The sequence below is a fragment of the Manduca sexta genome, chromosome 8 (genome assembly GCF_014839805.1).
Source record: "Manduca sexta isolate Smith_Timp_Sample1 chromosome 8, JHU_Msex_v1.0, whole genome shotgun sequence".
Classification (NCBI taxonomy): domain Eukaryota; kingdom Metazoa; phylum Arthropoda; class Insecta; order Lepidoptera; family Sphingidae; genus Manduca; species Manduca sexta.
Genome location: NC_051122.1, coordinates 7,624,970 through 7,637,388, shown reverse-complemented (window position 1 = coordinate 7,637,388; position 12,419 = coordinate 7,624,970). Strand labels below are relative to the sequence as shown.

Genomic DNA, 12,419 nt, shown 5'->3' with positions numbered 1-12,419 from the left:
AAATTATTTGAGAGCGTGGGAAAGACTTTTATACTGGAAAAAACCCTTACAAGCCACGAGCAAAAGCTAGTTAAAAATTAATCGTTAAATGATTTCCTTCCAATTTTAGTTCGAAATATTTAGACAGTCTTACATTGGACATTTTCTATATTATCCTTAATAAAATTCCACGACAGTGATATAAATCCCTAACTTGGAGGTCATCAACACCCTCATGCAAAGCTGTTCAGAATGGATTTAAGAGCGAACTTCTACCGTTACTAAGTTTTATATAATGCGACTTTACAGCCGCGAAGACACAAGACTCAAGAGATTTTCACGTGATTTATGTGTCGGTTTTGAGTTTAGCCCTGAATTCTTTTGTGAGTACTTAATTTTCAGTTAAGTTTTTAAATGACTTTCCTGTAGTTATATATATATATATGTTGACCGTTTATACAGATATTTGCAGGATTTTCTGGCAGAAGTGATTTTTATCTATACTAATATATAAAGCTGAATTACTAAACCGATTTTGATATTTTTTCAGTAATTAACTACTCGTAAGTTCTATAAGGTACTTCTATCCGGGATATTATAAAGCGGGACTTTTATTGCGGAAATAATTTTTCGCCCGGGTGGAGCAGCAAGCAAAATCTAGTTGCTTAATAATATAACTGCATTATCCGGCCGAAGATAACTGAACCGACCTAACACTTAGTAGTTAGCACCTACTACAGCTATAGTTTTGACATTCCTGTGGAATCTGTAGTTTCATTGTTAGTCTGATTAGGAGAATAATGTAGGTTACTTACTTCTTAGCGTATAAACACAATTAATCATGAGCAATGCGGAACTTACTCCATTCAGCCACGTGACTGTTTAAAGATAAAACATTTTAAAAATGGAAACAACTGCTTAGAATCACGACTGATTACAATTTAAAAATACTTATAGTTTTAATAAACGAGTATATACGATCTTTCCGTAATATAAAATTATATTACATTAAAAAAAACGACATAAAAACATGATAGACTAATTATATTGATAAAGAATGACAACTAAAAAAATGACTTCGTACGTACGTTCGACGACGTAAATACCTTCATTATATTCCTATGTCCCCTAGATGGGGCAGAGGGCATCCACAGTGCGCCGCCATCCCACTCGGTCTTGAGCTTCGCGTTTTATTTCGCACCAGGTCTTCCCGATGTTCTTTGCCTCTGCGACGACGGTCCACCGCCAGGTCTGCTTAGGGCGGCCACGTTTCCGCTTTCCTTGGGGATTCCAATCTAGGGCTTGCCTCGGTATATGCTCAGGGTCCCTTCGGAGCGTGTGGCCGATCCATTTCCACTTGCGGCGTTTAATTTGTTGGTCAATCGCAGTCTCACCGCAGCGTTTCCACAGATCTACGTTGGAAATTTTCTCAGGCCAGTAAACACCGAGGACACGGCGAAGACACCGATTGACGAAGACCTGGAGTCGGTGCGAGATGTCCTTTGTCACCTTCCACGTCTCGCATCCGTACAGCAGCACAGTTTTGACATTGGACCGGAATATTTTGAGTTTAACTCTCTTGGTTAGTTTTCGCGACTGCCACACAGGACGGAGCTGTGTGTAGATTGCTCTTGACTTGGCAATTCTCGAAGCGATGTCTTCTTCGGTTCCTCCAGTCTCCGACACTACGCTTCCCAGGTAGGTGAATTTGTGGACCTTTTCCACAGCCTCTGTACCAATGAGCAACGGCAAAGAGCTTGTTACTCCGCATCTCGTAAACGTAACGTAAATACCTTAATATATAAAATTTTGCAAACCATTCAAACGGTGAAACATGCTGCACATGTAATATATTTAACATTATTTATACCATGTTTTTAGCTAAATAAATAGATATTGAATTTTTACGAAAAATAGAGCGTGTTAACGTCACTGTTTGTATGTATAAATTAGAAGTAAACAGACGGCATAGAAAGTTGTTCAATGAAACTCGTAAAAGCTTTTTGGGTCGAAATTATAAGTGCGTAGTCCGTAGATAATTGTTAGCTGGTTAGAATATCAGAACACCCTGACTAACGTTGAGTAAAATAAAAGTTAAAACGTGAACTCCGAGCGGCGGCGGCTCGGCAGATGATAAAAGTTTCTGTCCGTTGTGGCCATTAGACTGTTTGTCGGGACGTGCCATGCCTAAGGTAACATTTACGTGGCCTTTACCTTTTTCAACAAATCCCTACATTCTAAAAAACTCGAAACAATTTACAAACAATCTTTTACTGCCGTACCTACTAAATGAGAGATGAATGCGTCGGAATATCTGGAATTCATTAATATAAAAATTTTAAATCTGTAAGGTTGTTTATTGAGGGTGATTTCTGGACATATTCACAAAAATACGAAAATACAGCTTCTGAGTGACGGTTATTATATTTTATGACTTGTGTTTCAAAAAACTCTTACAAGCGGGACCTACGTATTTAGTATTTAGAAGGTACCTAATACATAATGTATGGCATATGGATATTAAGAATTTTATGTATTAGGTATAGTTTTTCATGTATTAAAGCACTTAATGTAAGGATTTAGTAAAGGTAATTGATAGTAACGCGGGTCTGGTTGCGGTCCCGTGCGATTATTAAGTTCCCGCATCAAAGTACAATGTCGGCCATGCCTCAATGTTCCATCTATTTCTGTTGCCTCGTTCACTTGCCAGCCAATCTCATGATTAGTAGTTTGGTCTAAGTAGAACCTTTCTTTAGGTAATTTACGACACCTCGCCTTTAAATATTCACGGCGTCCACCATAAGGAATTCCTTCAAAAAGTATTTTAGTAATATCTTGTTCCACTGGTTTCATTACAGCATCAGATAGTAGTTCCGTTATCATTTGTTCAGGTATTTCACGGTGTTTTAAAGCCCTGTTTATGGTTGTATTAGTACCTAAAATAGGGCCATCTCTAAGTGGTTTTAATCTGCGATTACAAAGATTTTCAGCGTGTTGGCAAGATAAGGCTGGCAAAGGTAGTTCTATAAAAGCTCTGTTAATATCTTCTGCACGGTAATCCTTATAATCTTCTTTGAATTTAGCAGCATCAACAATTTTTTCTTTATTTCTCATAAACCAACTAACACGTTTCTCATTTTCTTTAACAAAATTTTCAATTAAAAATTTTAGTACGTCTGGATTACTGTAATCGAGCGGCATTGTATAAATAAATATAAAATAAAATAATAAAAATATAAGCTACATAATTGTAAAAAATGTAAATATCAATAACCAATCAAAAACAATTGGCAAGAAGACCTTACCACAGACCTTACGGAGCAAAGAGAATATAATCACTACGTTTTAGTACGGAGTATATTACTTACTTTATGATATAAATAATCTGAGAATAATCATGTCACCAGAGAGAATTTTAATAGATATAAAAATGTAGTAAATCCTAAGGGCTCAGAACAATAACAAAATCGACAAAATCCCTCAGAACAATAACAAGCAAAATCCTCAGAACACAAAATCAATTACCAAAGAGAAAAGTAGTGAAGTCTAGTCTCTGGCGTTGTAAAGGGAAATAGGCAAAGATGGACCTTATTAGATCAATAATTATTCAAGTAAAATATTCAACAAATTAATTACAATTAGAGAAATGCTGTATTTCCTAGGACTTGATTTACATTAAGTTTGTAAGCCTACAACATTGTCTAGACTAAGGTGTACGGAACGTGGACGTATCCAACTTATAGGTACCTATACCCATATCTTTGTGAAATGCATGTGAGTTAAGAATACTGGGCCAATCTCGATGGTCGCCAATTTCCTGCGGCAAGCGTCCTAGCAATTAGCTTACACCTCGTTGTCACCCCAGTGATAAAAATATATGTACGGATCATTGGCGATGGATGGATTTAGTACTATTATAAATGCTCTTTGGGTACGGAAATGGAAATCGAATGTAATCCCAGATAATTAAGGCTATCTTAACTTATGTCATGATAGAATACGCGTTTAAGATTTACCAACTATAAAACGCTTTCGCAAATGCTGTGGAAATTGTGTAATATCATTTGTAAGGGCCAGAAAATCTACAGCACCGTATTTGACACGTGTCTGGCTCTGGCATAAATTGTCAGCTTGCGCGGCATATACTGGAATCGTATGCTTTATCAGTATCGAACATTGAATTAAGCTTTGTATTTATTGCTATCGTTATTATTCATTGTCTTCGCTATAAAAATGGTAGGTTAATAGGTAGGGAGATACTTATTTAAAGCGCTGTAGCGGTTAGGCTGTCTGTAAACATATACAGCCGTTACATTAGAGGATATTCAGTGTTGAATGAATAAATGATCCATAAGTACTTTGATGTAGTAAGTAATTGAAATATTTAAAATTGCCAACATCTGGTTTAGGACCTGAGATTTAAAGGTACATAGTCGAACCTTTTGCCCTTTCAAATAAAATGTATGCATAGGTTGGGTAATGTATCGTACATAATTGAAATTATACCACAGGTTTTAAAATACCAGTTAAACCTAAATTAATAATATCAGCCCTGTATTATATACTTGCCCACTGGTAAGTACGGGCCTCCTCTACTACTGAGAGGGATTAGGCCTTAGTCCACCACGCTGGCCTAGTGCGGATTGGTAGACTTCACACACCTTCGAAATTCCTATAGAGAACTTCTCAGATGTGCAGGTTTCCTCACGATGTTTTCTTTCACCATTAAAGCGAACGATAAATTCACAAAGAATACACATATGATTTTTTAGAAAAGTCAGAGGTGTGGTGTGCCCTTGGGATTTGAACCTACGGACATTCGTCTCGGCAGTCCGTTCCACACCCAACTAGGCTATCGCCGCTTTTTTAAACCTAAATTATCTAAGAATAATAATTGATATGTCGCGGGGTATCTATTTAAAGAAAATTAATTTTCTATCGTTTTTAGGAAGAAAATTAAGTACGTATTACCCGTAAACACTACAAATAACAACCTTAAAGTACACATCGGTTTTTATTAATAAAATCAACTCCAGATTGATAATACAACATTTATCTAGAATTTATAAATTGATATAAAATAGTAATATTAGTAAGTACATTTATTAAGCTCTGGTATATCACCATCTCTGTAATGTATGGGGTCAGGATGGGGTCCAGTGCGGCTGATAACACCGCGAGTATAGCGCCACACGCGGCCATGTGTCGGAGCATTCCTTTGAAAGTAACTGTCACCCAACCTCCACCCGTAATCCCATCCACTGCACTCACTAAAATAGAATTTCTCCTCCGGTGCGATTTTATACCTGCTTTTCAAATAGACTGCCCGCCCGTACGTCGGAATGTCTTTGTAGATAATTTGTCTTTGCTTCGGATCAATAGGTCGCATTATTGGGTCCCTGGTAAGGTCTTTGTCAGGTCGGGCGAGTCTTGGATCGTCTTTAGGGTCACCGAGACCAACTTCGGGTATTGAATGGCCCTTTTTCAAATCTTCTATGCAATTAGTGTGAGTAGTGTCGATAACAGCTTTGAGTTTTCTGTTTGACGCTGCCACTTGGTGATCTCTTGCGATGGTAACCATGCCGCCTATCATAGTTTCTTTCAAGACATCTAACTCATAATAACCTTTTTCCTTCCGGTGTAATGTAGCCGCTTCCTTCAATTTGTCCCCATGAATATTATTCCATTTCATCCGAAGACGAGTGGTTTTATCATAGCTTTCAACTAAAAACTTTATTATATCAGGATTTGTTATGTCCATCAAAGGCATTGTGAGTTTAATAAATAGCAAAGTTTAGTAATTCTAAATTGTTAAAAATAAATAATTATAAAAATTATTGTATAATACAAAAGTACCACCAAAGAGAATTATAATATATATAGTACCACATTGGCAAGCAATGTTATATGACATAAATCCATAGATTAAACCATACATACTACAAAAAATAAAACGCACTGGGGAAGTGAAAAAATGCTATGATTCTCTTTGATGATCATGAAAAAATAAATTGATTTTTACGTCAATTATTGCATCAGGAAGAGTTTGATCAGTGATAACCGGATAGAGCTATAATAATAAAAACTGAATAGAATTGAAGTAGTAACCAAGTCAATATCGTTATTATTGTAAGAAGGAAAAATACGAAAATGCCTCTGCTTGATATAACTGACCCCAAAATTATAAGATTCTTAGCCGAGTCGTATGAAAAAGAATCGCGTTTACGTATGCGATGGGTTCAACGTAATTCTAAAGATATAGAAAAGTGTGCTACATTTAAAAGTGACGTTAAGAATTACAAAGAAACTGATATTACTAAAGCTACAATAATAGCTGGTATAAATGCAACTATACGAGATCATGCCATATCTATGCAACATAGACTGAGAATTCCAGTACCAGACTATTTGAGTGCCAAAACAGTTATTAAACCATCTGAGCCATCATCTAATCGTATAATGTTGCCAGTTAAAGACGAAGTAAAACATATATTATTAGAAAGTAGAAACGAATATTTGAAAACACGAGCGAGGGAAGCACCTGGAGACAAATATTATTTCATGGAAAGTACCAATTGGAAGTACGGTTGGAAATTGAATGAAAGTGAAATGAAAATGCGGGGGCCGATGCATGGTAGAGTTTATCATACGATGCAAAATCTAAAATGTCGCGTGGGACCTCAACCGGATCCGCAGCACTACAGTTCTCCTTACGTTTATTCTCATCCTTGTTTTAAGAAGATGTTGTAGTCAATTTTCTGTAGTTAGGAAATATTTGTTCTAAGATTAAAATAATGATAAAAAATATGTAGTACCTATATTCCCTAATATTTTTTTAGTTATCTAATAAGTTTCAAAGTTTTGACTATTTTAGAATTTCACTCATCAAAAAACAATATTATGACTTTTATTTATTTATTTAAAACTTTATTATACACCGTAAATATAAGAAACAAGATAAATACCTATATATACAGACGGTTGAAATAATTAAAACATCGGTGGTATAAATGGCGGTACTAATTGTAAATTTCCAAAGAGTCTATAGGAATACCATCAAGAAATTGATTTGCCTGTGAATTGATTGTCTCCGGCATTGCAGATTTAAAATTGTAGACCCATCTTTTCTAATAAAATATACACCGAAGCCAAATAAATCTTAAGTATCGGCTCCTTTATCGTCGCAGGGAAATTCATGTTACTAGTTATACCAGTTCTTGCGGAAAAGACCTTTAAGGATATTGAGCGATTTTGGTACAGGCATAAATTTACTTAGAAAAACGTAAAACACAGCACAAATATGTTTTTTGAGAAACCTACCGTTAATTTATTTTACTATATAGTAATATTATCTATTAGATATTTATTATATAAGTACACAGAAAATATATAAGTAGTATGACGAATGCAAACTCACGTAAAATTAGGGTTATATAGTAATTGATATCTGTAACTACATTCAACACTTGAATGATCCTTGCGTACTCGATCGGTTAAACTCCTTGGGGAAAGCCTGAAAGAATGTTCTGCAGTGGATATCCTGGATTATTGTGGTAAAAAAAAGAGTTGTTTCAGTATAATTTTATTTATAATAACTAATATATAAAACTGTACATAATCATACATCCATTTAAAGTAATTTATATTTTTATTCAGAATTTTTGCCGTTTGTGTCGCTTACAGGCAAAGGGAAATGTACCGGAGTACCGTCGCCTAATCTATTTGCAATAGAATTTATCATTTCAGGGGTCGTTTCTCTTAAATCGTAGGCCCAACCAATCTTTTCGAAACCTTTGATGAAAAATGTGGTGAAATTAAATAAATCGAAGTGTTCCGCTGCTTTGTAGTCAAACGGGAATGCATGGTGATAGTTGTGCCAGCCCTCGCCGAGCGTAACCGTAGCCACAAAGCGGTTTTCAAATGGGACTATATTCCTGTGAAGTAATAAGGGCGTTCATGAATGCTAGTCAATTATCACGTTCGGCCTAAACATAGTCACTACTCACGAGCGCCGTATTACCCATCGCTCGAGATTATAGGGTGACGCGAGGAGTAGATGACTGATGAAGCGAGAGCGATTGAAGAGAAGTTCTTAAAAAGGACCTCCATCCATATTTTTGGAATTTTATTTGTATTGTAGTGAAAAAATGTGCAACTACGACTTATAATTCGTTATTAGATTTGTTAAATATGTTGCAATTTAACCAAAACTTTTTCTTCATATTTGTTTTTGGAACGATTTATACAGATTAAAAAATTTGGTGGGCCTTCAAGGTCCCTTTGCCTTATTTTTTATGGCCGTGTAACTATTATTAACTAAGCGTCTTGCTTATTGAAATTGAATAATAAATATACTTCTATTAATAAATAAATATACATCGTACTTTGATATAAGATACATACTTGTTATAAGGCTTGTATCCATATGCATGTGCGAGACTGTTAACTGTGAGCTCACTGTGAAACATGCCCAAAAATCTGATGAAGCTTTGCCATGCTACGGCACATGTCCAATCTTCATTCCACAATACAATGCTGATTGTTGTAGGAAGTATGTGACAGACTATTAATTTGAGAAGGTCGAAATTCCTGCAAAATAATATCAAAATGAATATGTCTGTAAACTAAATTAGGACAGATTTTTCAATCAGATAAAAGTCAAGATAAATATAAGATTTGTACAATCAAATAAAAAAATTGCAATTTTAGATTTAGATAAATTAAGTAAGTTGTTTGCCGTCATTTGTAAGCATTTAAAAAATATATTATTCTGATTGATCCATTATAAGATCGAAAAAAGCGATTGTGATATTTTATTAAAAATGGCGGTAGGTATATGACGATTGAAAAAGTAAATGTTATGAAAATATTGAAAAATAACGTAAAAGCCATGCAAATATTTACAAGAGTTTATATCGTATTTTTGAAATAGTGACATTCAATGTAATATTCATAATCGTTTTTTCGACATGTTATTTATATTTGATTGAAGATTCGAATCAACAGAATTCGGCAAAGCCCATTGCAATCATTTATAGGTACAATATATTTTTTAAAATGCTGTGGCAAAAGTGTAATAACAAAACTCAAAAATGCAAAATGAAAATCCGTGTTCTGCAATTCCATGACGATCAATTTTAAAATTACAGATTGATTGTAGACCTGATGGTGTAAATTCTGAATTTGGAAACTTCTGTTCTGTTTATAAGCAACTATAATTTTTAAGCACAGTTTTGGAATCCAACGAATCTTGGGAATTCCAAGTTCTAGACGGAATTTTTACTTCTCAAGGGCGGACGTATCCGTTAGTAACAGGGAAGGGGCTGGAGTATTTTGTCATTTAGCTGTGTTAAAAAATACGTGAAAGAAACTTTACCTATCAAACCATTTGAGCATTTTATCGTTATCCAAATCGCTCATATCAATTTGTTTGCCAGCTAACACGACCTCTTTGTTTTTCTTCATCATTAGCCATCCGATGTGTGAGAAGAACAAACCTCGGTGCGCGTTGTGAGGGTCTGCGTTGGTGTCGCTGAATTTGTGATGGACCTTATGGTCACGGACCCATTGGAAGAGGGAATTCTGTGTAATTCGTTTAAACATTGGTTTAGTGGTAGAATACCAAGGTTGTAAAGATTACGGGTTGGCTTCCCAAGTCAGGTGAATAGTAAATGTAAAAATGTTTAGTGCAGCCTTAGTAAGTCTACCTAATTGTTGATATTTTTTAAATAATTCTAAAGGGTGAGGTTCCGTATTCTTTATAAGACTTTATATACATACTATATTACACATTTCGGCATGATTTGATTTTTTTGTGTAAGTGAATGATCATTATTTTACATATTTTGTTATATGTGGTGTAATTTAATTACCTGTCCGGCACCAGCGAAGCAAAATAGCAGCAATACTTTGAGCGGCGTTTTCGCCTTATAAGATTTGTGTGTCCACAGTCTATGTGCGCCGCCTGTTATTCCGAATCCTGTTACTATGTACATTATTGCTGCTACAAATAAAATTATAAAGTTATCAGTATTTTTAAAACATACAACAAATCAATATACTAGTAGTATATTGATTTGTTGTATGTTTTAAAAGAGGCAATAAGTAAGATTACGAAGCATAATGTGTAAGTTTGATTGAATTAGTCTGTTATAAAACTATAGGGAATTGTTGTAGCAAAGTATTTTCTTATATCTAGTGTTTATGTAGACTTGATATTTTTTTAAGACCGAGGAGCGCTATCCATTTGATAATTAAATAATATATATATTTTTTAATAACTATGAAGTATTCATGAATTAATGCAATAATCAGCTGCTTAAATTTTATTGTTCTTGTGTAAATAGTATGATGTACTTATACTTAAATTAAAAAAAAAATTAAACACCGTTACGAATCACAAAAACCACTGACTCACTTTATCATATTATGAATGTTGAAAATTTGTAGACAAAATATGTAGTAATATATAAATGTACTTAATATAAATAAAAACATAGCTTTTTTCTGGTTAACATTTACGTTTACGTTTTCATTTCGTTTACGTTTTGAAAGTACCTAAATTCATACTTATAGTACGCATACAGCTAGTATAAGTACTGCGAATGAACACTTTAAAAGTAGAAATGCTCCTTAGAACTGATATTTTCAGAATAAAACGGCGAAAAGGTGAACTTTAATTTAATCTCATTTGATTCGGAAATGTTATATTTTTAATAATTCCAATAATTCATCAATTGCAATTCACGCTTTAATCAGTATAATTAAAAACTTATACGAACAGACATCGATGGCTGTAATATTACAGTTATTTATTGCAGTTACACTAAAATAAGTAGAAAAAAACTATAAACGTACTTACCGAATACAAGTGTTTGCCATTTTACAGGAAAAGCAAAATAATAACACCAAAATGCACCAAGCACATGGTACAGAGTGATTAAAAAGAACATCGACCACTTTATTTCGTTTTTGAAATTTAATTTCTTTTCAAGAGAACTAATCACGTTACTGATAAGCGATCCTGTAGGGTTGGTTTTAATATTTTCCATAGTTTAAAAAAAAAATTGTAGCTCGAAACGTGCACACGACAGTATTTAAAGGAATCGTCTAAAATATGAATCAGTTTTTTGTAGTAAGTTTTGTTAATCTACATAGTATTTATAAAAGTAGGGTATCGAATAAATTAACATAATAATATAAAGTCACGGATGATGATTGTTTAAGGTGCAGTAGATACTAATTAAATTAACATGTAAACTTATGGATGGAGATCAGTAGGTACTGAATGCATTTAACACTGTGTCACATTTGCTAGTAAGTAACCGGGTTCTTGATATAATACAAAACTATCAACGCAATATAAAAGACTTCGGACATTTTATAGTTTCCTCACAATCCTGACATATCGTAAAACAAAATTCCCCGCTCCGTCTGTCTGTCTGAAAGCGATAAACACAAAAACTACCGAACAGATTTTCATACGGTTTTCAACAATTAAAATTTTATTGATTCACGGGAAAGGTTTATGTGTTTGATTTATTAATCTTTTGTTTAAATTGGTTTTAATATGACAGTGATTGTTTAAGATGTCAGAAAAATTAAGTCGACCGGGAGCTCTCATTGAAAACGCTGTCTAATTCTTTTGATATATATTAAAACAATGTAGGACGGAAACGTTTGCTTTTTTATAGGTCTACAGAAAAATCTGCGATGGCGCTTCTCTATCTTTTAAGGATAACTAACTATACCCATTTTAAAGTAAAAAAGGTCACATATGGTAATTGGGAAGCTATTTAGACAGATACAATATTAATTCTCGTCAAATTAAACACGTTATTTATCTTATACATTTCATGTTCATTACAATTCCCCTTAACACTAATTATTTTATATGAATATTTTAGGAGATCGAAAAAATAAAACTATGGCGCGGCAAAATAAATTCAAGCGGTACTATCACGACGCGCGTCGGTTCCAGATGCCCAATGTTTGCTATAATACGATGAAGAGCGCTAAAACACTACGGCAGAAAAAATATAATAGCCGGGACAGGACGCTAGTGACTAATAAATCTCATTGGCTAATAGGAGCTACTTTTCGCACTCAATGAGAGAAAATAAAACTATGAACGCAATATTTCCAGGAGACTTAGTGGCTAAAAATGTTTTATTCTAAACCTTAAGATAAAAAGTACTGCAAAGCCAAAGCTCCGCGGGATAACTTACAATAATCTTGGAAAATCTGTATTAATGTACCGGGTATCGGATATAAACGCTGTTTCTTTGTGGAATTTATCGTCGCTGTGGTGTTACTTATTACCGACCTGCGCGGCGGCAGAAAAGTTGCCAACTAAATTTCTTTTCCTTTGTTCTTTCTTTTAGTTTAGAAGTTGACTGTTCCAAATCTTTCTGTTTGTCTTACTTATTTTGGTTTATATA

General features: G+C 34.2%; 4 protein-coding genes across 4 annotated transcripts; all 4 read right to left on the bottom strand.

The window, feature by feature from the left end:
* Positions 1-1,107: 1,107 nt before the first annotated feature.
* On the bottom strand, positions 1,108-2,164 carry LOC119188670. The gene is made up of 2 exons (XM_037436569.1): positions 2,053-2,164; positions 1,108-1,772 (listed from the first exon to the last, which is right to left on the bottom strand). Exons 1-2 carry the CDS (start codon positions 2,162-2,164, stop codon positions 1,108-1,110), a joined length of 777 nt encoding a protein of 258 aa, XP_037292466.1.
* A 220-nt stretch (positions 2,165-2,384) lies between these two features.
* Positions 2,385-3,280, bottom strand: LOC119188624. The gene has a single exon (XM_037436386.1). It carries the CDS (start codon positions 3,178-3,180, stop codon positions 2,530-2,532), a length of 651 nt encoding a protein of 216 aa, XP_037292283.1. The 5' UTR covers positions 3,181-3,280; the 3' UTR covers positions 2,385-2,529.
* A 1,694-nt stretch (positions 3,281-4,974) lies between these two features.
* Positions 4,975-5,904, bottom strand: LOC115440107. Its single transcript, XM_030164271.2, has one exon. The coding sequence runs from the start codon at positions 5,747-5,749 to the stop codon at positions 5,069-5,071; it is 681 nt and encodes a 226-aa protein (XP_030020131.2). The 5' UTR covers positions 5,750-5,904; the 3' UTR covers positions 4,975-5,068.
* Positions 5,905-7,575: 1,671 nt separating this feature from the next.
* On the bottom strand, positions 7,576-11,121 carry LOC115440122 (acyl-CoA Delta(11) desaturase). The gene is made up of 5 exons (XM_030164301.2): positions 10,841-11,121; positions 9,852-9,982; positions 9,356-9,561; positions 8,383-8,568; positions 7,576-7,913 (listed from the first exon to the last, which is right to left on the bottom strand). Exons 1-5 carry the CDS (start codon positions 11,028-11,030, stop codon positions 7,628-7,630), a joined length of 999 nt encoding a protein of 332 aa, XP_030020161.1. The 5' UTR covers positions 11,031-11,121; the 3' UTR covers positions 7,576-7,627.
* Positions 11,122-12,419: the final 1,298 nt, after the last annotated feature.